Source organism: Pan paniscus, chromosome 2 (assembly GCF_029289425.2).
Source record: "Pan paniscus chromosome 2, NHGRI_mPanPan1-v2.0_pri, whole genome shotgun sequence".
NCBI lineage: Eukaryota > Metazoa > Chordata > Mammalia > Primates > Hominidae > Pan > Pan paniscus.
Genome location: NC_085926.1, coordinates 147,373,518 through 147,398,465, shown reverse-complemented (window position 1 = coordinate 147,398,465; position 24,948 = coordinate 147,373,518). Strand labels below are relative to the sequence as shown.

General features: G+C 41.2%; 1 protein-coding gene across 1 annotated transcript in view; it reads right to left on the bottom strand.

The window, feature by feature from the left end:
• Nucleotides 1-4,583: 4,583 nt before the first annotated feature.
• TM4SF4 (transmembrane 4 L six family member 4) overlaps nucleotides 4,584-24,948 on the bottom strand; it is a 28,590-nt gene continuing 8,225 nt past the window's right edge. The window contains exons 3-5 of the mRNA XM_003826480.6: nucleotides 20,114-20,250; nucleotides 8,949-9,138; nucleotides 4,584-5,202 (exon numbers count right to left, since the gene is read on the bottom strand). Coding sequence (XP_003826528.1) covers nucleotides 5,185-5,202; nucleotides 8,949-9,138; nucleotides 20,114-20,250 — 345 coding nt within the window. The 3' untranslated portion in view covers nucleotides 4,584-5,184. The remainder of the gene's footprint in view (nucleotides 5,203-8,948; nucleotides 9,139-20,113; nucleotides 20,251-24,948) is intronic.

The window sequence follows — 24,948 nt, the reverse complement described above, 5'->3', positions numbered from 1 at the left end:
TCCAGGGGGAAGAACAAGTTTGGTGACCTAATGTGACACAGGCAATCAGACACGTACAGCATGTCATGGGAGAATGTGGCAGATTTTACATAGTGTAGAGGTTGAGAAACCCTGACCTAGACTAAGAAACCACACACACACACAGACAAGAAAACTAAAAAGCCACTCTCTTCTCTATATCGAGTACAGCAGTTTGGTAATGTGCCAGGCTAAACAGAATTACATTTCCCCAAATTCCCTTTCCTGTGTTTCCTGTTAGGGTGCACCACAGTAGGGATTCTTGAGAGCTTTGGAGGCGGAAGAGAAGGAATATCTGCTTTTTAGCTCACATGCATGGTTGCTATCCACTGCCTCCCCTCACTGACACAAGACTACTGGGCCTGCAACTGTTCATCTTCCCCAGGATTCTCCTTCAGTGCCTGGGTCTCCTGGGCCAGCTAGTGTGTCTTTAGCTCCGTGACAAAGGGCTCCAGCTTCTGCAGGCACCCATACCGTCAGAGGCAACAAGAATGAACAGGGTTCCAGTCCACCCTCATGGCTCCAATTCGTGCTTATGGGTTACAGCTTGTTCTTCTCTCTCAGGCTTTACATCCAAGTCTGACTGCCTTGTTGATTGCCTGCTCTGTGGACTTCAAGATCCAGCATCAGACATGAAGACAACTCTCTGACAGAGACTGTTTAACTAGTTCCAACAATTACGCAAGGTCAAATCCCTGTAGCAAATTTGTGTGTGTGTGTGTGTGTGTGTGTGTGTGTAGACATAGGTATTTGATCTCTGATTGAACCCTGACTGATACATTGGGTTAAAGTCAAGGTCACACTATTAATGTTTCTAACACAGGAAAAAGTAATTTTGTAGAAAGGTGGATATTTCCCCCCCTGGGGCCACTGACATTGGCCCTCCCCCATTAATTGTTCTAAACCCTGGATGTATTCTTTTCTTCTTTTCTTTTCTTTCTTTTTTTTCCCCTAAATCATCTCTGGATGCTTAGACTGGGAATAAATTATGGTATGTCCTAGAATTCTCTTTCCTGCATTTTAAGAGTTGAGTGCCAAGACAGTTATTCCATGTCGTGGTGACTAAATTGGAATGTACTGCATGTGTTTTGATTTCTTTTTTATGAGATCAAACCAGAATCTTCAGCCATATCCTGTTGCCTCCTGGTTCTCTGTAGATTGAAGAATCATGATTGTTTTGGAATGCTCTATTTAACCCTTTGTTTTTTAGCCCCATCTGGAGATCTTCTAGAGCCTCTGTGTCTTCCTTAATCTGCTCAGAGCAGAGCTGTCCTCAGACACTACTGGGTTTGAACAGTGAGAGGAGAAGCTGGATGTCACTCACACTAACTTTGTTCAGCACCTTGTTATAACGGCTTTTTGCCGACAACTGTACATGTGGCTGATGTGTTTGAGTATGATCCACAAATTCGTTTCATCCCTTTTTTCCCATCATCACTAATAGCTCAGGTCCATCAGCATATTATGTATATGTAGCAAGGTGATATTTTGAGATAATAATTTAGGTTTTGTCTTGCTAGTATTTCTCTTTTTCCTTTCCTCTATTCAAGTGGATTATTGGCCCTGTGCTCATCAGCCCAGTAGAATGCTAAGGCAGGGTGGAAAATCCCAAGAATGACCCAAGGTAAAGCCTGGTCAATGGCATTCAGAGCTAGAAAGCAAATGTGGTTATAGAAAATATAATTTTAGTTTTTATACTCATGGATCTGTGTACTGAGACCACTCCAGCCTCATGTTGAATTTTCACATAGACATCCACTTTCCTACTTGTTTTGTCAACTCTTTTTTAAAATTATTGCTATTATTTTTTTTTTTTAGATGGAGTCTCATTCTGTCACCCAGGCTGGAGTGCAGTGGCATGATCTTAGCTCACTGCAACCTCCGCCTTCCAGGTTCAAGCAATTTTCCTGCCTCAGCCTCCTGAATAGCTGGGATCACAGGCACCCACCACCACATCCAGCTAATTTTTGTATTTTTAGTATAGAAGGGATTTCACCATGTTGGCCAGGCTGGTCTCGAACTCCTGACCTCAAGTGATCTGCCCACCTCAGCCTCCCAAAGCGTTGGGATTACAGGCATGAGCCACTGCACCCAGCCTTAAATTTTTTTTTATGTTTTTTTTTTAGCCTGTCACTCAGGCTGGAGTGCAGTGGCATGATCGCGGCCTCCACCTGCCAGGCTCAATGAATCCTCCTGCCTCAGCCTCCAAGTAGTTGGGACTAGAGTCATGTGTCACCACGCTTGGCTAATTTTTCTGTTTCTTGTAGAGACAAGGTCTTACTATGTTGCTTAGGCTGATCTTGAACTCTGGGCTCAAGTGATCCTCCTGCTTTGGCCTCCCAAAGTGCTGGGATTACAGGTGTGAGCCACTGCACCTGGCCTTGTCTATTCATTTTTGAAATCTTCTCCAGTTTATTTCAGGGCAAAGGACACTACTTCACTTAGAGAGTGCAGGAGAAAGAAAATTAAGAGCTCTGGGCACCTCCATTCACACAACAAATTTATGAATTGCCAAATATGTGCTAGGTTAGGTACTCCTAGTACCTAGACTTGAATCAGAATATGTGCTAGGTTAGGTACTCCTAGTACCTAGACTTGAATCAGATTCTTTTCTTGCTTCAAGTAACTTGTAATCCAAAGCATAGAAAAATAAAGAAATGTACTCCATTAAGCAAAATGAAGATGGCAACTCCCATAACAGAAGTCTCTGGACAGTCTGAAGACCATCCATGAGGTGTGTGTGTGCATCTGGAGGTCTCTAAGGGAGAGGCGCATTCATCTTTACTCTTTGTTTCCTGTCTCTTCCTCTTAAGTCCTCTTATCCATGGTAAGCAATTTCCTGTAATTTTATGGTAACTGGTTTTGAAAAATGGCCTTTTGTGAAAACTCGTCAAAGGTTATTTCAGTTCTTCATCTATAAAATAATGAGAGCAGATTTCATGATGACTACAATTTCTTTTTATCTAAAATAATGAATCCCTGCAAACCCCTGGATAAAGAATTGATGCCTCTTAGCCACATTCAAATTCCCTCATCAAAGAACTCAGGCAAGTGAATCAGTCCTAATAGCCCGACATCTCTGATCTTCTGGAACACCATTATCCTGGAACATCATTACCTGGGTCACCGTTTAGTATTTAGCGTGTACCACCTTGTATTAATCTGTGATATGTGAGCTCCTGGTGGGCAGTAATGGGGTCTGACTCGGTCTTCATCCTTGTGCCTGCAGGTGATGTTCTAAGGCAATGGTTGCTCAGAGTGGCTGGTTTTCGACATCACCTGTTGTGCTTTAAAAAATGAAATGACTGGCAGGGTGCGGTGGCTCATGCCTGTAATCTCAGCACTTTGGGAGGCTGAGGCGGGCAGACCACCTGAGGTCTGGAGTTTGAGATCAGCCTGACCAATGTGATGAAACCCTGTCTCTACTAAAAATACAAAAATTAGCCGGGCGTGGTGGTGGGTGCCTGTAATCCCAGCTACTCAGGAGGCTGAGGCAGGAGAATCGCTTGAGCCCAGGAGGCGGAGGTCACAGTGAGCCAAGATGGCTGCGCCACTGCACACCAGCCTGGGTGACAGACAGCGAGACTCTGTCTCAAAAAAAAAAAAAAACAAACAATAACAAAAAAAAAAAAGAAAAGAAAAGACTGACAAAAAAACAGACTTCCACATCTCATGCCCCAATTTGCAAATGCAGTGAGTCTAGGCTGTAGCTCAGAAATCTGTAATTTCAGAACATTTCCTAGGTAATTTTGATGATCAGCCATGTTTGAAAACAAATGGTCTAAACTGAATCGAAACACCGTGTGTGTGTGTGTGTGAGTGTGTGTGTGTGTGTGTATAGTTCCCGCAACGAGATCTTCAGTGTATCTGCCTTTCTTGCCTCTGCCTATTAAGTTTCAGATGTCAGACACAATCCCTGATCTCATAGAGTTCTCATTGTAGTGAGGGCAAAACTACAGCGTGTAACTCTTTGTATTTTCAGTGCCTAGCCCCGCGGGGGCCAGCACACAGTAGGTGATCATTAATTACTTTATTGATGGCTTTGACAAACCCAGTTTTCAGTGTTCCTGACCTACATGGTGCAGCCTATTAGCTTGGCAAGGGCAGAAGGGAGACTTTCTGGCTTGGACTTCCCTGAGACCCTTCTTATTGCACACAGTCACGTTGGCAGCCCACAGGCCTTTGCTTCACCCTTGGTAAATTCAAAATTTCCAGTATGACTGATTGTCTCTCAGGTGTCCTTTTACAGATGGGGAAACTGAGACTTTGAAAATAACTGTCCCGGGACCCCTAAGCTGGTTTGTGGTGGAGTTGGGGTTTGAACACAAATCAACAGAATGGATCTGATGCCCTGTTAGTGCCTGACTCATAAAGCCAGTTAGTCTTAATAAGACACATAGAATAATAATACTTATTACCTTAACCCTGGGCAATAGGCTGACAAAATTATTACTTAAATCAATTTTTTAAAAACTTTTTTTTGTTTGATCAAAGGAAGCATTTGTAGAAAAGATGAGTTGTTATTCATTCAACCTTTTGCCCCCCCTCCTAAAACACACACAATCTTTGTTACGTTACCTCTGAATTCAGGTTTTAATTTAACATACATAAAAGAACCCTAGTCATGATGACAGCCTCAAAAGATCAGTCACAAGCAACTCAAGCAAGTCAGCAAAAAAAGACAACAAATCACAATACTTAGGATACATCAATCATTCTTTTTCCTTACACATCTTAAAAACAGAAATTGGTCTTAGTTTCTTATTTTAAATGTGCTTTCTTCCTTTGATTTGTGTAAAACTTCCAAAGATATAAACATCTTTATATACAAAGAAGTAGTATGGCAGTACATGTGACTTTATACATTTTACATTTGCAATAAAAAAATCACGAAAAGTATGCTTTGAACCTGTTGGTAAATTCTAAAAAGAAACTAATTTGAAAGATTTATAAATCAAATTTGTTAAGTGGCCAAACTATTTTTTATTTGAAAATAACAAAATTCTAACTCTAGCAAAGCTGGTTGGAAAGAAGGAATAACTGCCTTTTCTAAGCTTTATCAGCTAGGAAGCAGATAGGAATTAATAATTCCAAGAAGAGAAGAAGTTTTATGAAAAGAAATTGTAGTCATCATGCTGTAGAGTCTGAGCAGCTCATCTTGGAGGTTTAAACGGGCCCATCTCCCTAGAAGGTAGAAAAGGTGAATTAACTATGATGTCATGATTTATGTAAATTTTTGCTTTTCCCCTCCTTCTTCCCATCCCCATCACCTGCCTTCCTCCTGGCTCTTAATGGTTGCCTATTGAATGTTTCCTATACTTTTCTGGCTTTGTTTCAGGGCTTTACTCTGTCACCCACCTGTGTTGAGGTTATAGGAATGGAAGCTTCATTTTGTTTTGCATCATGTATTTATTTATTTAGTCCTCAAGGGAGTTACATTTTATTTATTTATTTTTGTTTTATTTTGTTTTTAATTTTTTAAAATTTCAATAGCTTTTGGGGTACAAGTGGTTGTTGGTTCCGTGGATGATGAATTAGGTACTGATGAATTCTGAAATTGCAGTGCACCCATCACCTGAGGAGAATACATTGTATACAACATGCATCATTTATTTAAAAAAATAATTTGGTAAGAGGTGCTGAGAGACCAACTGCTATGTGGAAAGCCACCACTAACAAGTAGGAGAGCTGGGATTTGAACCAGGGAGGCAGAACCCAGAGATTGTGTTAAAGAAAACTTGAAGCTATGCTACCTCACTGACTTTCATAAGGTTAGTAAATAACATTCAATGCCATTTACTGAACCTTCTAAGGATTCAAATGAATTCATGCTTGTCACCCTGTACTAGGCACTCCATTGACAACCGTAGGAGTAGGTATTAATAGCCACGTTTTACAGACAAGGAGCAGTTGAGGGCTACTGACTGGGCCAAGACCACACAGCTGACATTCAAACCAGGTCTCATAGCATGTATTTTAAGGCACATTCCCAACTACCACTTCATTTAAGGACTGTGCCAGGCTCAGGAAGCTCTCAGTAAATACTTTCCGCCTGAATGGATAGATGTTGATCTCACACTCTCTCCATAAATTAGGCAAGAGGCAGTTGGAATAACTGAGACTATGAGAAGTTAGTCAGCTTGCTGGAGTCACTCAGCTAGTAAGCTGTGGAACTAGGCTGAGAGCCCAAGTCTTTCCTCAGTGTCCTACTGGGGCAGGAATGCTGACCAGCCCCATGAGAGGCCAGCTGCCCAAGAGAAAGGAACCTTCAGCAGACTGACTTTAAAACTGCAGCTCTTGTGCACTGAAATATTTAGTAGTGAAACTTTGTGATGTCCAAAAATTACTTTCCAAGAGTCCAGAAAGAGAGAGAGTGAGAAAATATTAACAATTTTGTGAACATGGGTGAAAGTATACAGGTGTTCATTGCACCATTCCTTCAACTTTAGGTAGATTTGAAGTTTTCAAAATAAAAAGTTGGAGGAGGAGTGGGGAGAGAGACAGAGAGGAGAGATGAAGGGAGGGAGGAAGAAAGGAAGGGAAAAAAATGGACAATTCTGGTGTGTACATTCACCCTCTGTGAGTCTCTGGTGCCCATGCACTGACAACCATGGAGTCCATCTACTGTCTTTCAACCTATCGAGTGACTCAGCTATTAAGCTCTCCAAAGTATGGTATCCAAATAAATGAAACTCACTAAAAGGAACCAACGTGCTGACACCTATGAATGTGTTTTTAAATTGAGAGATAATTCTCAGATTTAGCAAAGTATTATCAACAATTCAAAGAGTAATCATATTTTCTTTCTTTCTTTCTTTGTCTCTCTCTCTTTTTTTTTTTTTTTGGAAAGGTCTTGTTCTGTTATCCAGGGTGCAGTGCAGGGGCAAGATCTCAGCTCATGCAGCCTCAGCATCGTGGGCTCAGCTGATGCTCCCAGCTCAGCCTCCTGAGTAGCTGGGACTACAGGTGCATGCCACCACATCTGGTTAATTTTTTGTATTTTTAGTAGAGATGGGGTTTCACCATGTTGCCATGGTCAAGACCAGTTCAAAGCTGGTCTTGAACTCTTGGGTTCAGGTGATCTTCTTGCCTTGGCCTCCCAAAGTGCTAGGATTACAGGCATGAGCCGCCGTGTTCAGCCAAAGTAATCATATTTTCAATAAATCTTGCAAAGAAAATTTACCACCCAGCTAAAATATGTAGAAACTGAAACTTCAATATATAATTTAGCAAACATTCATTCACTTTGGATGAATTACAAGATTTAAATGCTCAATATTTTCAATCGCTATCATAAAGATAATTTTGGTGGATTACTAGTTGGTAGTTGCTTTTCCTCTCTAGTATGTTTAAAGACCAAAACATTTAAATACAATACAGTAGAACTGAAAATTTGTAGAATAAAAATGCAATACACAGTGAAATTTATTTGTAATACACGCATTTTACTGCTGATTTGGGGAAGTTATTTATATTTTTCATTGAAAAAAGTAATATATAATTATTAAAATTTTTTAATACTATAGGCTAGATTAAAGGAAAAAAGTCAGTCTTCTTACCTAGAAATAATGATTATTTAACTTTTGGTTGGATTTCCTTTAGTTTTTTGTTTTATTTTTCTATTCACAGAATTTTGTTTTTTCCTCCTTGTATAATTGTATATTAAGTACAATTTTTGTATCCTGCTAATAACAGTATCTCATAAGGATTTTCAATATTACTGCAATTTTGGGGGAAACATTCTTTTAAGATAGGGAGAATAAAATAATAAAAAGAGATACTGTGACACGATATATAAGAAATTAGGTAACCTTACCTAGGTGAGGAGATTGGAGGGAACTGGCTGGATAGAAGACAAAGGCTGGAGGGAGACTTTCCAACTGAATACCTTTATATATTTCTCTGTGTGTGTATACATGTACATATTTAGTTTTTGAGTTATATACATGTAATGCTTATTTAAAATAAATGTATGTATTTATTTATTTATTGAGACAGGGTCTCACTCTGTCACACAGACTGGAGTGCGGTGGTGAGATCTCGGCTCACTGCAACCTCTGCCTCCCAGGTTCAAGTGATTCTCGTGCCTCAGCCTCCTGAGTAGCTGGAGCTACAGGTATATGCCACTATGCCTGGCCTTCTTATTTAAAATTTAAATAAAATAATTTGAGTCATTTAAAGTTTTACCATAATATTATGTTAAGTGAATAGACCTTTATTTACATATATTTACATAATCCCCCAGTTAGGGAACTCTCAAGTTTTATTTTTTTCTTCATACATCAATCTGTGCTTGTAATAACTTTGTGTATGTGTGTGAATAATTGCCTAATCTGATTTGGGTATTAGTTGAAATAATCAGACTGTCTTACTGTCTGCAAGTCTGTTTTTATTTTTAGTAATTTGTTGTTGGTATTTTACAATATTATTTAGAGACTAAAGCCTGAGTGATTTCCCTTTTTTCTTCCCATATGAGAACTACCTCTTTTTCTGTATCAGAAATCATATCAAATATAGGTTTTGCATTGGTATGTTCTGTTCATCTGAGGAAGTGAGAACATGCCAGCCCAGACCGGATGTACTATCGCTGACACTGTACCCATATGACAAATGCTCACTTCAGGTGGATCTTCATATAAACATCATTGTAAATGTTTATATATAGACAGAGTCCTTTGTCTCTAGAACTACGGTCAACTGGATGTGAGGCTGAAAATTATGGCCAACTTCAGCCTGGGTGTTTTAACGTGCTCTGGGTTCCAGCAATGCAATGTGTCTGTCTCCATCAGCTGACAGACTGGGCTGACTGGGCTTCCCAACCTGGGCTGGTTTTCTGCAGGTGGCCACACTTACCCCCTCATTCCTTCAGTGCTGGTGGCCTGACCTGGCCTCCCTCATGCTGAGAAGAAACAGCAAAAGCCTGAACTTACCCCACAGCAGCCACAACACTGGCAGTCTCCACAGAGGGTCCCCAGGAGGCCATTGACCACCTGGATGGCGCAGAGAACCATCTGGATTCCTCCTACGACCAGCAGGATGGAGAAGAGGGTCAGATTCCAGGGAACCACATTGAGAGGCTCTCGGCACTTGTTCCATAAGGCCTCATCATTGAGATAATCCCTGTTGGTGATATAGGGGACAAAGGAAACATTTGTAAAAAGTGTGCAATTCCCTTCACTAGAAAGTTACCATAACAATGTTTCTCATGCACTACTTTCCACCCAAAACTAGCTTCACGAGAAAATACTCTGTACTAACAATTTAAACACCACAAAATGTACAGTTTTTATTGAGTACACCCTGTGTGCCAGACCCTGTTCTAATCACTTCACACATATTCACTCATTTATTCCCCAAAGAAACCTCTGGGTTCTCTTTTTCGGTTTCACAAATAAGCAAGCAGAGGCACAGAGAGGTTAAGTTACTTTCTCCCAGGTCACAGAACTGGCAGAACAATTTTCATTAGCTGTCCAAAAAGACGGGCAAATTCACTATCTATGATGGGGACAGGAAGATAGAGACACTCCAGGAGTAGAATTTCACAAATGTTCACAGCTTTATCCTAGCTATCATTGTTAGAGACCGTTTTGACTTTTGACAGATGACTTGTCAAGTGTAGTGGCCATCTGAAGCCATGTAAAGTACAAATGTGTCATATAGCTAAAGGGAAGAGCCTGATTTCAAGGCCTAATTTTAACCAAATTGTGAATTTGACTCACTATATTTTTGTTAACATGTAGGAATCTCTCACACACAAAGATGGAATTAATTTTCTTCAAAAGGAACAAATAGTCTGTTGCCTTAATACATATTTTACATAAACTGTGAATTAGGAGAAACTGCAATATATTCATATTTTATTATATAAAGAGTTTATTGCAATATAAAGGGCATTGTGGCCAGGCACGGTGACTCACACCTGTAATCCCAGCACTTTGGGAGGCCAAGGTGGGCAGATCACCTGACGTCAGGAGTTCGAGACCAGCCTGGCCAACATGGCAAAACCCTGTCTCTTCTAAAAATACAAAAATTAGCTGGGCATGGTGGTGGGCACCTGTAATCCCAGCTACTCAGGAGACTGAGGCTGGAGAATTGCTTGAACCCGGGAGGTGGAGGTTGCAGTGAGCCAAGATCATGCCATTGCACTCCAGCCTGGGCAACAAGAACGAAACTCCATCTCAAAAAATAAAAATAAAGGGCATTGTGCCTTGAAGGATAAATGTGAAGTATACTATTTTGAGACAAAAATGAGTAAAGTGGTAAAATCTTGTGGATTATTATGACTCTTTACATTCTTAGAGCCCCAAATTGGTCTGTTTCCTCCATCCTTTCATCCTTTCAGAGCCTTAATGAAAAACTCTTTATCTATCTACTGAATTAATGTTGATGTTATTGTTTTTAGATCTTTATGATAACCTTCACAGAAAAGGAAGGAATGAACATTTTGCTTTTGATTTCAAAATAAAACATTGTTTATAGCATTGATTCATCTTTCCATAAGAGTACAGGTACTAGCAGCTTGCTAGCTGTGTGCCTTGTGTACTTACCTATAAAATGGGAGTTACATTATCATATAATAGGGTTATTGTCAGGACTACGTGAGTTAGTATGAGTAAAGTGCTTAGATCAGTGCTTAGCATATAGTAAGTCCTCAATAAAGGCTAGTATTGTCATTATTTTACTTAATCTAAGCAGTCTAGTCTAATGGAAAGAGCTGGTATTTTGGAGTCAGATGAACCCGGGTTTGAACCCAAGCATTCCCCTTACTAGCTATGTATTCCTCATGCAAGTTACTCACTTCCTTTAACAACAGTTTCTTTTTCTCTTTTTTTAAAAAAATAGACACGGAGGTCTCACTATACTGCCCAGGCTGGTCTCAAACTCCTGAGGTCAGTCCTCCCACCTTGGCTTCCCAAAGTGCGGTGATTACAGGTGTGAGTCACCACACCCAGCCAGCATCAGTTTTTTTTTTTTAAATCTATATAACAGACTAAGAACCACATCACAATTGTGAGAATTCACTGAGATGACATACCTTCTGTATAGTTGTGTGAGATTGTCCTTTTTTATTTTTTTGAGACGGAGTTTCGCTCTTGTTGCCCAGGCTGGAGTGCAATGGCACAATCTCGGCTCACTGCAACCTCTGCCTCCCGGGTTCAAGCGGTTCTCCTGCTTCAGTTTCCCGAGTAGCTGGGATTACAGACACATGCCATCACACCCGGCTAATTTTGTATTTTTGGTAGAGGCGGGGTTTCTCCATGTTGGTCAGGCTGGTCTCGAACTACTGACCTCGGGTGATCCGCCCAAAGTGTTGGGATTACAGTTGTGAGCCACGGCATCTGGCCGACTGTTCTTTTCAGTACTTTTTTTTTCTCATTAAACTTTGCTATAGAGGGTCTCAAAATTCTGTGGCAGATTTTTGGTCAAGTTGTTTCCATTAAAAAGTACTGATTTTAGAAACTAATAACCTAGCCAGGTGTGGGGACATGCACCTGTAATCCCACCTACTTGGGAGGCTGAGGTGGGAGAATCACTTGAGCCCATGTGGCAAAGTGTGCAGTAAGCTGAGATTGTGCTACTGCACTCCAGCCTGGGTGACAGAGTGAGACCCCATCTCGGAAAACAAACAAACAACCTAGTAACTTAAAACTGCTGCATGAAAAAAAAAATCCCAAATGGTCAACAAAACATTCTCCTTTCCTTCTGAAGGTTTTAATTGTTAACATTAACCAGTCTTTTACTATTAAACTTCAACGGCCAAATGAGACAAACAGTTCTGAGGTCATTCTCCTACCACTGATTAAGACTGTAGTGGCAGGTGTTAGGAATAACATTCACTTAGCCTTCTGAGCTTTCTGGGCGGACTTGGTGACCTTGCCAAGCCTTCTGGTCAGCAACCTTCTTGTTCATGGCTTTGATGACACCCAGAGCGACTGTCTGTCTCATATCACAAACAGCAACATGACCCAGAGGAGGATAGTCAGAGGAGCTCTCAACACACATGGGCTTCCCAGGAACCACATTGATGATGGCAGCATCACCAGATTTCGAGAATTTAAGGCCCGCTTCTTACCAGAACGATGATCAATCTTTTCCTTCAGCTCAGCAAACTTGGAAGCAATGTGACCTGTGTGACTAGCAGCAGAGGGGCGTAGCTAGCACTGATTTGGCCTGGGTAGTGCAAGATAAACACTTCAGCAGTGAAGCCAGCTGCTCCCATTGGTGGGTCATTTTTGCTGTTACCAGCAATGTTGCCATTACAAAAATCTTTGACAGATGCGTTCTTAACACTGAAGCCCACATTTTCCCCAGGAAGAGCTTGCAACATGGTGCATTTCAACAGACTTTAGTTGTAACGTTGACTGGAGCAAAGGTGACCACCATGCTGGGTTTGAGAACACCAGTTTCCACTTAGCACATAGGGACCAATGCCACCAACTTTGTAGACATCTGGAGGGGCAGATGCAAGGGCTTGTCAGTTGGATGAGTTGGTGGTAGGACACAGTCCAGACCTTCAAGCAGCATGTTTCCATTGGCATTGCCATCTTCATGGGTGACTTTACATCCCTTGAACCAAGGCATGTTACTACTTGGCTCTAGCATATTGTCACCATTCCAACTGGAAATTGGTACAGATGCTGCTGTGCTGGGGTTGTAGCCAATTTTCTTAATGTAAGAGCTGACTTTCTTAATGATTTTCTCATGTCTCTTCTGGCTGTAGAGGGGCTCAGTGGAATCCATTTTGTTAACACCAACAATTGGTTGTTTCATCCCCAGTGTGTAAGCATGAAGGGCATGTTCATGGGTCTGCCCATGGAGATATCGGCTTCAGATTCACCAACACCAGCAGCAACAATCAGGATAGCACAGTCAGCCTGAGATGTGCCTGTAATCATGTTTCTGACAAAGTCTCTGTCCTGAGTATCAATGACTCATGCAGTACTTGCTGGTCTCAAACTTCCACAGGGTGATGTGTCACACTCACACTCATCTTACCTTTTATTCAAGACCCAAGCATACCTGAAAGAGCTCTTTCCCTTCTTAGCAGCCTCCTTCTCAAATTCATTGATGGTTCTTTGGTGATTTATATCATGTTTGTCGATCAGTTGGCAAGTAGCAGCGGACTTACCTGAATCTACGTGTCCAATAACGACGATATTGATATGAATCTTTTTCTTTCCCATTTTGGTTTTGATTTAGGGGTGGTTTTCATGACACCTGTGTTTTGGTGGCAAACCCGTTGTGAAAATGCCTTTTTTTCCCAACATGAAACACCCATCTTTCTGTTCTGCATTTTTCCATTTAGTCCTTTCTATCTTTACAATTTTAAAACTTGGTAATTATAAAAGGTTATAAAGATGCAATATTTTCCAGGCACACTTTATGAAGAAAAGATCCTGAGGTGAAAGAATTGGCAATTGTGAGTTCCGGGCCTCTTTGGAGAGCCTGCACAGCAGTGGCATGACAGCACCTCCTGGTGGTAGGATTTGTGAAACGTTTACGGGGGAACGTAGAAGCAAGGATTGAATTTGGTTGCCTGGAGAAATCATGAGTCCCACTCCTGCTGCAGCCTCGCCCCTCACAAACCACCACATAGCCACACTCAGGCCCTTCTTCTCTCCCTTCAAACTCTCTGGTTCTGGCGGTCTTTGAGAGTCTGGCAAAAAAGCCTGTGTTCACGTTCAGTTTGATCATTGTGTCCAACTCCCCAAACCCAGGGAGAGAGGGGTCCTGAGTTTTTCATGGACCTGGCCGTGAAGCAAGGAGAGCAGAAGCAGTTTAGATGCACTTAACTGCATTTTAAAGCATCCAATTATTATGCAGGTGTTTCCACCTGAGCTGTAGTAATCCCATCAAAGTGGGAGCAGAAAGCCACGAATTTCACAGAACTCTCTTCTCAGCTGAAGAGAGAAACCAGGGGGCCTGAATACGAATGCTTTGCTGGCGTGCTCTGTCTGGTGAATTCAGATGCCACCTCCTCTGGGAGAAGCTCCACAATGCTTCTGCCCTCAGCCTGGGTTTGGTTTCCTTCTGTGCTCCCCAGCACTCTGTGTTTCCGCCCCTGTTGTACAGAGCCCCTGGACCCTGCGCTGCCATCACCTGTCCATTTGTTTGTCTTCTCTTCAGGACTATAAACTTCCAAGGGCAAAGACCATGTGCCACTGTCTCTGTTCCCAGTTCCAGCACAGGCAGTGCTTCATAAATAGCAGCAGCTCTCATTTCCTGGGTCCTCTAGTGCCAGGCTCTGGGCTAGCTGCTTTCCATCATCTTTCCTAATGCTCCAAGGAGATGCTACTTTATTTGAACAGTGCTTGGCATAGAGTAACCTTCAGTAAACACTCACTGAATGAATGAACATATACCCATTTTACAGATTAAGAAGGTGAGGCTAGTAAATGGAAGTGCCTGGGTTTGATCTTAGGCCTGTCTGACTCCAAAGCCAGTGCTCTGACCCATTACACAAATGCCCTTTGTTGGAGTAGTTATTTCCTTAGCATATTTGAAATGATTTATTTATGACATTTGATTTATACATCTATAATAGTATGTGAATCAAGGGTTACTTATATCACAATAAAGAGGTTTTTTTTTTGAGCCTTATTTATGCCTGGTTGAAATTAAGTCACAGAATCATTATAAAAGCGTAATATTTTTAAAGTTTTAATGCATAAAAATAAATTCCATTTACAATAATCCTTTATATTCATAAAAATGAATAATAAGGCTGAATCAAGCAAGTATGTGGTAGGAACTGTGCTGAGTGCTTTATGTACCTTGTGTTATTTACTCTTACCTGAACCTGTGAGGTGGATGTTGCTGTTACTCCCATTCATTTCACAGATGAAGCCTGAGAGATAAATGGTATATGGCAGAGGTGTGGCTAGACCCTAAGTCAGCCAAGGGCAAAACTGGCTCCTAACATTTGTGAACTGTTTCTGGTTCATGAAAGCTAAGATTACATGGTGCAAATCCAATCTCATCCTATTAAGGTGGCTTTCAGCTCTTGGGAATATGTTTACAAGCAGCTTATGATGTTCTTTGCTAATAAGTAATTTCTGAAGTGCAAATCCAGATGGTCTTAGCTGAATGTCAAGGCAGAACATTTAACTGTGTTCAGTTCAGTGTCTCGGTGTCTGAACCACAGATGTGAGGGTGCTCTCCTTGCCCTTGACTCTTTCTAAGGAGGTGAAGAGTTGCAGCCTGGCCCAGGAGTGCCATGCATAGCCCCGTCCCTCCCTGACTACTGACCACTCCTGGCTCATCCTCTGCTTCCCCTCCTATGGCTGTCCCCACACCCTGTGCAGGCTGCTTTCCTTTCAGCAGCTCAGGGTCAAGGGAGGGATGGCCAATTGTCTCAGGGAGGAAGACCTTGAATGGGAGGAGGTTCTACTTCAAAGGAAGCCAAGAGGGTATATTTCAAAATGCCCAGGTTTCTTTTTCCTTCTAGGGTGTTTCTTTAATATGGTTCTCAGGACAGAATGAGTTAACTACTTTTGCTCCCTCCCTTAATATTATCACCAAAAAACATTTCTGAGGAAAACAGTGCTAAATGCTATGGCATTGCAGAGCCCTGGATTTTGTGCACTAAGTTTGAAATCTCAAAGTCCACCTTGATTACCTTCCCCTTTTCTCCTCACACCTAAACCTGATGACTCCATCTCAAACATCCTCTGAAATTTGTCTTTTTTGAGCCCCAATTCTGCTGCCTGGGTGATGTTCATCATCTTATCTGGATTATGATGCCAGCTTTTGTCTCTCTTTAGTTCCTGAATCCTCCTATTCACTTTCCACATCACTAGAACCATCATGCCTCTAAAAGTCCAAAGTAGCCATGCCATGTCTTGCTTTAAGTCCCCTGCTGTGCCCTGATGTCCTGAAGGTCTGGCTGCCTCTCAGTCTCACCACATCGTGTGGCGGCCCCTTCTGCAAATCTCTCCTCATTCACACTGAGCTTCTGCCACACAGTGCTCTGAGGTTCCCTGAGCATGTCAGCCTTTTCATGCCTGAAATGTGCTTCTCCTCCCTCACTGGAAGGCAAACTTCTGCTCATCATCCAAAATCAGCCCATGTCACCTTCTCGAAGAAGTTTCCCCCCACACTCCTTCTCCATCTCACACTTTCTGCATTATGAGGATCTGTTCCATGTGTTCACCCTAACCCATATGCTGATAGGAAAGGAACCATGTCTATTCGTTTTTTGTTCCATGTTTGAGATAGGCTTCAGCACAAAATAAGATACTGACTACATATATATATGTGTGCGTGTGTGTATATATGTACACATATATAAAAGTAGATATGTGCATATGTAGATATATAAATGTGTGTGTATGTGTATATATATATATTTTTTTGTTTTGTTTTGTTTTGTTTTTTGTTTGAGACAGGGTCTGGCTCTGTTGCCCAGGCTAGAATGCAGTGGCATGATTATGGCTCACTGCAGCCTTGACCTCCTGGTCTCAAACGATCCTCCCACATCAGGCACCTGGAGTAGCTGGGACTACAGGCACGCACAACCATGCCCAGCTAATTTTTTAATTTTTTTTTTTTTTTTTGTAGAGGGTCGCTGGAGCAGGGAGTTCTCCCTATGTTGCCCAAGCCGGTCTTGAACTCCTGGGCTCAAGCAATCCTTCCACCTCAGCATCCCAAAGTGCTGAGATTACAGGCATGAGCCAACACTCCCAGCTAATTAAAAAAAAAAAATCCTTTTACTGATTACTAGCCATGGAGCCCTGGGAAAATTAACCTTCTTGAGCTTCATTTTTCTCCTTCAGGGATAAAAATTCTTCTCAGATTTATGAGGAAGATTAGGTGAGATAATGCACATAAAAACACTTAGCACTTACTCACTGGGAAGAAAAAGAAGGAAAAGGAGGAAGAGGAGAGAAAGAAAAAAGAGAAGGAAAAGAAGAAAAAGAGGGGAGGGAAGAGGAAGAAGAACAAGAACAAGAAGAAAAAGCAGTTGCTACCATGGCTGCCCTTTGGTAATAAGGGACAAATGACAACTGTCTTGAGTTTTCTTGTTTTTGGCTCATACAAGTGACTGATCCTTTCTACTCTCTGAGCAGCTGTGTATGAGTGTTAGGTTTGCAGCTATAACAACAGTTACTATATGCTTATGTGGATAAGAAGAGTCCACACACCCTTTTTAACTATCAGATACCAGTATAGTACTGTATAGTAAAAGGAGTAGGAGGTAGAATCCCATGAGTTTTGCCAACAGGGAATCTAGGCAAAAAGCAGACAGTATGAGTCAATATAAACTGTGTTCTAGAAAAAGCACTGTGACTTGGAGTGAGAAAACTTGGATTTGAGCTTCTGCCACTAAAAAACTGTATTCCTCTTGGCAAGCCACTTGTCCTCTCTGGGCCTCGGCTGTCCTGCCTCTGAAGGAGAGTTAAATAATCTCATAAACTTTTTGTGAGGATCAAATGAAACAATATAGGTGACAGCACTTTGTTAACTGAAAACACCAAGCAATAGAAGTTTCAATTATTGCCATAAGAAGTTCAAGGTGAACTTCTTCAGTTAGAGGGAAGATTTGGAGCTGGCAGTAGTAGATAACATCAAAAAGGAATGTGAGCTCTTGTCTCAGAAGGGAGGAAACAGGATTTGAGGAGACAACAGAATGCTGCTGAAGGTTTGCCAGATGGCAAAGAGGGTGCAGTGAGACCTGGGCCCATCCCCTGAATGCCCTTCCTGTAGCCATCATGGCATATTTTATACCTTGCACAAAGAGCAGTCTTACATCTTACAAGGGATTAAATTAAAACATAAGTAGTCAAAATCATTCTTAAATAGCCTATAAATCTTCTGGAAACTGTGATATATATGGTTTTGTAATACATCCCTGTATAGTAATTTTTTATCACATTATAGTTTGAAGCAGCTGTACAGATGTCTCGGTGTTCAAATCATTCTCCCTTCAGGTAATTATCAAAGCTGTACAGTGAACAGGAGATAAATAGAGAATTCTGAAACGTTCCCGCTTGCCTGCAAGGTTTACCCTATTCTGTTTTTATTATCAAATCTTTATAATCTGGTACCTGTTCTTGATACTGGTTAGTTGCTGTTGTGAGGGGTAGATAAAATAACATATTTGAAAGCATCTATTACAGAGCAATACACAATAAATGGCTGCAATGAGAATGAAAACTTGCTTCTCCAGAAGTACTAATATGAAGAATTTCCAAAAGTCGTTTCCTGTCCTTCCCTCAGTTTGGCATTTCGTGTGGTGGCCCACAGGCCAGCTGTCACTCCTGACCTTGGGCATTGATCCCATCCTATCCCAAGTAGGGCGTGCGTGTGTGAGGGGAGGGTGTTAGTTCCTGCAGTCAGAACATGTGAGGCCATTGTATGGCTTTGGAGTGTTTTTTGGCATCTGTTGTGTTTTCTTTCTCCCTCCTTTGTTTTGTACATAGATTTATTTCAATTGACTTTAATTTTCTAGGGTAGAATTATTCACATAACAGAAAAAATAAAAAATATGTTTACTGCGGCACTGATGTTGCTGGAATTAATAGAGGGCTCCTTGAAGAAAGACATAATCTGTAGCTTCACACACACACCCCTAGGTGGAGAGAGTGAGCTGTCAGGGGAAGAGCCTCAATGGGGGCGGGTTGTGGGGGCTCAGCCTGCTGGGATCTGAGTTCGATGCTCAAGCAAGCCAACCCCATGGTAGCATAGCCCCAACAGTCCTCTCTACATGATAAGAGGGCTTTTCACACAGTAAACTAAATGTATTTGGAAACTGCTGCACAAGGTATGAGGATGTTAGAGACCTTGTATTGCTTAACTATGAGAAAGATGGGGATATTTCATGTGGGACGTCTGTGAACAAACCGAGACCATGTATCACAGAGAACTAGGCCCCTTCACTTCCCCAGCCTGAAGCCTGTTCTTAAGATTCTTTAGGATCTCACAGTAAATGAATACGTAGAGGTTTGAGTTAATATATTGGTGTTCTACAGATTTTTTTTAAGGCACGAATCCATTCTTCATGTGCAGGAAGACCCTATAATTATATTTCCTGACTCTGTGGGATGTGCCAGTCACTGTCAGGCAGAGGGGCTGAGACGGTGAACAAAACAAAAATGCTCCAAGCCCCCTTGGAGGTTAAAGTCTAGTGCAGCTTTGCCTAACAGATCCATTTACCATGATGGAAATGTTCTAGATCTGTGCTATTCAATACAGTAGCTACAAACCCTATATGGCTACTGGGTACTTGAAATATGGCTAGTGTGATTAAGAAACTGAATTTTTAACTTAATTTCTATAAATGAATTTGAGTTTAAGTAGCTCCATATGGCTGCTGGCTACTGGACTGAACAGTGCTGTCCTGGTCAGTGCAGGACAGGAGGATGTGTACTATGAAAGGCTAAGACTTGAAGTCAGAAGTCCTGAGTTTGAGCCCTGGCACTGTCCTCAACTAACAATGTGACTTTGAAGCTAGTTAAACTTATTAAGCCTGACTTGGCACAGAGTAATTACCTCTTGAGGTTACTATGAAGATTAAATTATAAATTTGTGGGATAAAGATCTTTACAATCTACAAAGTACCATGAAAATATGAAATGTTATTTTAATGAGTCTATTAACATTAACATGAGAAACCTACAATGATTTCAATGTCATTTTCTGTACTTTTGCACTTAAATGATTGTTTAATTATAGGTAATTTGGGGTATTAGTGAAAGCCCTTGGACCCAGTTAGTGGGTAATTATTCTTGTTTTCTATTATAAGATTTGTAATGATAACTATTACTGTTTATTAATATTATTAGTTGCCTTGTGTTGCTGCTAAGAAATATCTGGGTGCAAGTGATGACACAACAAATCTCTTCCTTCCCTCAGGCCAAAGGAGGCATCCATCCTCTTTTAGTTATTTCTCCTGGGGTCTGTCAAAGGAGCAATTAGAGGTGAGAGCCTATGCAACTTTGCTGTATTCCACAACTCCAGCTGTGCCTCAAAGGAGCACCGAGCCTGAGGCTTGCATAAGGATGAAGACATGGCATTGTGTGCAGTCTCCCCTTGGGCAATTTATCTGCCCATGCCCCTTGTGGTGACAGGTGGGCATTGCAGGGTGTGGCCTTACCCGTCGTGGAAGGGGTAGCCCCATGTACTATTGGCCATGAGGCATTTAGGACCCTTGTTGATTGAAATGGCTGAGATGATAAATGAGTATCCAGCTCCCAAGAATCCAACCACAGCAAATATCGTGGAGGTGAACATCTGAAAGAGAGGAAGAGAGACAGTCACACTCTCCAGGTGGTCCAGAGGATACACTCAACAAACCTAATCCACCTGCTGTTGAACATGGTGACTACAAGAAGTTATGGGGTAGGAGCTAGTCTTTATAGTAGATGGGGCCTGTGGGGTCTTCTAGAATGAATTTTGGTGTCTTCTTTTCCCTTCTTCACCCCCATTTCCATTTCTTTTTCACCTTTTCATTGATGACAGAGGTGTTGGTTCTGTTACCTTTGAGCCATGGCCTTTTAACCTTGTTAAAGATAAACTCTCCTCCCCAGGGCTGATATATAAAGCCAATCTATTATAGAATCAAAGAACCTTAGGATTGGCGTAATCTTTTTTTTTTTTTGAGACGGAGTTTCACCCTTGTCGCTCAGTCTGGAGTGCAATGGTGTGATCTCAGCTCACTGCAACCTTCACCTCCCAGGTTCAGGGGATTCTCCTGCCTCAGCCTCCTGAGTAGCTGGGGTTACAGGCGTGCACCACCATGCCTGGCTACTTTTTGTATTTTTAGTAGAGACAGGGTTTCACCATGTTGGCTAGGCTGGTCTTGAACTATTGACCTCAGTTGATTCACCTGCCTTGGCCTCCCAAAGGGCTGGGATTACAGACGTGAGCCACTGCGCCTGGCCTGGCAGTAATCTTAAGTTTTCTGGTCAAATTATCCTGCTAAGGCCAGTCACTGTGATGTCTCATGTGACAGGCAGGTTCTACTTACGAGAAAGAGTAAAAGTTTAGAACCCCTCCTCATTGGCCCGCATTACATTCCTCAAGGCCAAAAAGATCAAGTCTAACCTGTCTTCCATTTGGCATCAGTCTTTAAAATATCTGAAAATTGCTTTGACATCTCTCACCCCTTCCACCCTCGGAGCATTTTCTCTTCTTTAAGTTAAACAATAAAAAAATCCCATTCTTTTAAATATTTTTCTATGATGGAGATTAATGAAAAACAGATTAGACTACCATATTTTGTTTTCAATTATAAAATCAAAATAGAATTATTGACTGCGAAAGGCAGAAGCAATCCTGGAATCCAGCTAGGTTAACTCCCTCTTACGGATGAAAAAATGTAGGCCCAGGGATGTTAAGAACTTTTGCAATATCCATTCTAGACAGTAACTAGAAAGTAGAATGAAAACATTTAAAATTTTGGAAGAAGAGGCAGAAAACGATCACCTGTATTGCTTTGATGACAAAGCACAGGGTTTAAAGTCAGCAGATCCAGACCCAGGCTCATATCTCAGCTTTGCTAGTCTTCTCTGTGTAATGACTTTGCATAATGAATGTGTCCTCAGAGCCTTAGTTTTATCATCTTAAAATGGGCATGATAGAGCCCACCTTAAATATCTGTTGTGAAAATTAGATGTGGCAGCTTAAGCTAAATGTCAGCTATTTTCCCTTTCCCCTTTCATGTTATTAACAATATTATCATAGTACATATCTGGGATGGGGTGAGGTTTGAAGGTGAAGAGGACCTGATCATGCCTGGGTGATTGGAATCTATGTAATAATGGAGTTCTACTTTAGCTGGGATTCATTTTCATATCATATATCAACATATTTTGGATGCAACTTTTTAAAAAATTCTTTTTAATAGAAAATTTAACTCTTTTGCCAACTCATCTGATTGATGCAACATTTTAATACCGAGCTCTAACTTCATGTGCTTTGTCTGAGTCTCCTTGTAGAACTGACCCTTCATTCTTCATCTCTTCCAACCCCTGTACTCTAGATTGCACAAATTTCTATCACAGCACAATGCCTCTAATACAATAATGCATAGGTTTTTTTTGTTTTTGTTTTTGTTTTTAGACAGGGTCTTGCCCTGTCACCCAGGCTGAGTGCAGTGGTGCAATCGTGGTTCGCTGCAGCCTCAACTTCCTGGGCTCAAGTGATCCTCCCACCTCAGTCTCCTAAGGAGCTAGGAATACAGGCATGCACCACCATGCCCAACTAATGCATAGCTTTTTATGGCTGTCTTCTCCAAATAGAGCACAAGTTCCTTGAAGTCACAGACAATAAGTTATTTGAAGATAGGGCATTGTTCCACACTTAGCATAGTCTTACAGTTTTCCTTCTTCCTAGCTTATCAAAGGCACTGGATAATGACTTGTTGCATGTTTTCAATGACTAAGGTTTCATATTACTAATTGTTTAGATTTTTCCCCTTATTGTTTATGTTTAGGGTATCTAAATCCACTCTCGGCATCCAGAACATTCATGACTTTAACCTAGGTCAGAAGTAAGTGAACATTTTGGTAAATTTCTCGTGTTAGAACAGGCAATCTCTTTTCCAAAGGATGTAAGGTTGAATAAGTTTGAGAATTGCTGGATTACATAACTAAGTTTCATTCCTGCTGCACTTCTAAAAATATAGTACTTATGAAACATGAATTTGTGTAAACTTCTGAGAAGGAAATCTACTACATATGCTGGAATATAAGGAAAATCATTCACTCTCACATTATTCCTCAGAAATGAAGGAATTACCTTAGAGTTGAGTCCTTATTTCATCTATCAGGTAATAATGTATTTCCTCAAACACTTTATTTTGAACAACCAAGTACTGCCTAGAGAAGACATCAGTCAGAAACAACTCAATCATTGTTAGATGACAGAATTGTGTTAAAAATTTTTTCTTAACACATATTTATTAATTATTATAAAAAGGTTGAACCCATAGTTCCTAGTTCTGGATATTATAGTTAACAAGGTATTCTAGGCCTTGTTATAGTTTAAAGGGTATTCTAGGCCTGGCGTGGTGGCTCACGACTGTAATCCCAGCACTTTGTGGGGCCGAGGCTGGCGGATCACGAGGTCAGGAGTTCCAGACCAGCCTAGCCAATATGGTGAAACCCCATCTCTATTAAAAATATATAAAAATTAGCCAGGCACAGTGGTGCATGCCTATTTTCCCAGTTACTCAGGAGGCCAAGGCAGAAGAATTGCTTGAACCCGGGAGGCGGAGGTGGCAGTGAGCTGAGATCACGCTACTGCACTCCAACCTGGGCAACAGAACGAGACTCCGCCTCCAAAAAAAAAAAAAAAAATTAGCGGGGTGTGGTGGCCCATGCCTGTAATCCCAGTTACTCAACAGGCTGAGGCAGGAGAATCGCTTGAGCCCGAGAGGCAGAGGTTGCAGTGAGCCAAGATGGCACCACTGCACTCCAGCCTGGGTGACAGAGCGAGAGTCCATCTCAAAAAAATAAATTAAATAAATAAATAAATAAATTGCATTCTAAAATAAGCACACTTCGTGTTTATAATTGTGGAGATCATTAATATGTATCTGTAGGAGGAATGTTTGGACATTGTCTTTGTCTTATGAGAATTGATATTTGTGACTAAGGGTGAAATTTCCCCTGACAACATCATGCATAGACACATAAATGTTGTATTCAGACTTAAACGGAAAAGAAGATGTACTGTGGGAGTCTTTTGATGGCTCAAAGTGTGTCTTTAGTAGTAGCAAAGACATTGATTAAAAGAAACATGAATATTTATTTATTTTAAAATAAACGGGCCAGGCGCAGTGGCTCAAGCCTGTAATCCCAGCACTGTGGGAGGCTGAGGTGGGCATATCACTTGCGCCCAGGAGTTCAAGCCCAGCCTGGGCAACATGGCAAAACCTCATCTCTACAAAAGCTACAAAAATTAGCCAGGCATGGTAGTGTGCACCTGTAGTCCCAGCTACTCAGGAGGCTGAGGTGGGAGAATTGCTTCAGCACGGGACGCACAGGTTGCAGTGAGCCGAGAGCACACCCCTGCACTCCAGTATGGGCGACAGAGTGAGACTCTGTCTCAAAATAATAATAAATAAATAAATGGGAGAAATGTCAGTTCACAATCAATATATTAAAATTATTTCATATTTTATATAACATGCTTTAAAATATGTTTATGTCACTGAAAGTTTATATATTATTGTTGGTTAAGGAGCTTTTTTGAAGTTTCTTTATGGGAAAATAAGACATGCTTTTATGTTCAGATTTGCCTTATACCTGCAGTTCAGTATACATGGTACTTGCAGTTTTCCATTCTTATTGGATCCTATAAGTTTTTGTTTTTGTTTTTTCCTGTGACTCTTTGTAAGAAAACACTTTGGAAAATACTGCTACAATTCTTTTTTTTGTTATAGTTGATTTTAAATAGAGATGGGGTCTCACTGTGTTGCCCAGGCTGGTCTCGAACTCCTGGTCTCAAGCCATCCTCCTTCCTTAGCCTCCCAAAATACTGGGATTACAGTACTGGGATTACTGAGCCATCATACCTGGCCTACAATTCTTACTGAGAGTTTATATGGCTGGTTTTCTGTTTCTTAGCCACCTCCATGCTCCAATCAAATTTCTGTTCAGTTAGATACAGCTAGTATAACTCTAGGACTAGAGCAAGAGAAATCTTACACTTAGGGCAGTTTTTTCTAATGCTACCTACCACCCTTTCAGAAATAGGTTCTGAGTGGTCTGGAAACATTTGTTGACATATGGCAGATTGAGTTGTCTTCATGAAAGACCAGGTTGTCTCAGAGAAAAACAGATTCTATGAAGGAGGGGGGTCTTGGCACATTTTATGGATAAATCACAGGAAGAAAGATACATGCTGCATCATGTTGCTTTAAGTTATTTCACATTGGGAAGTCTTAAAAATGATAAATTCTCTAGAATAAATTCTTAGAGATAT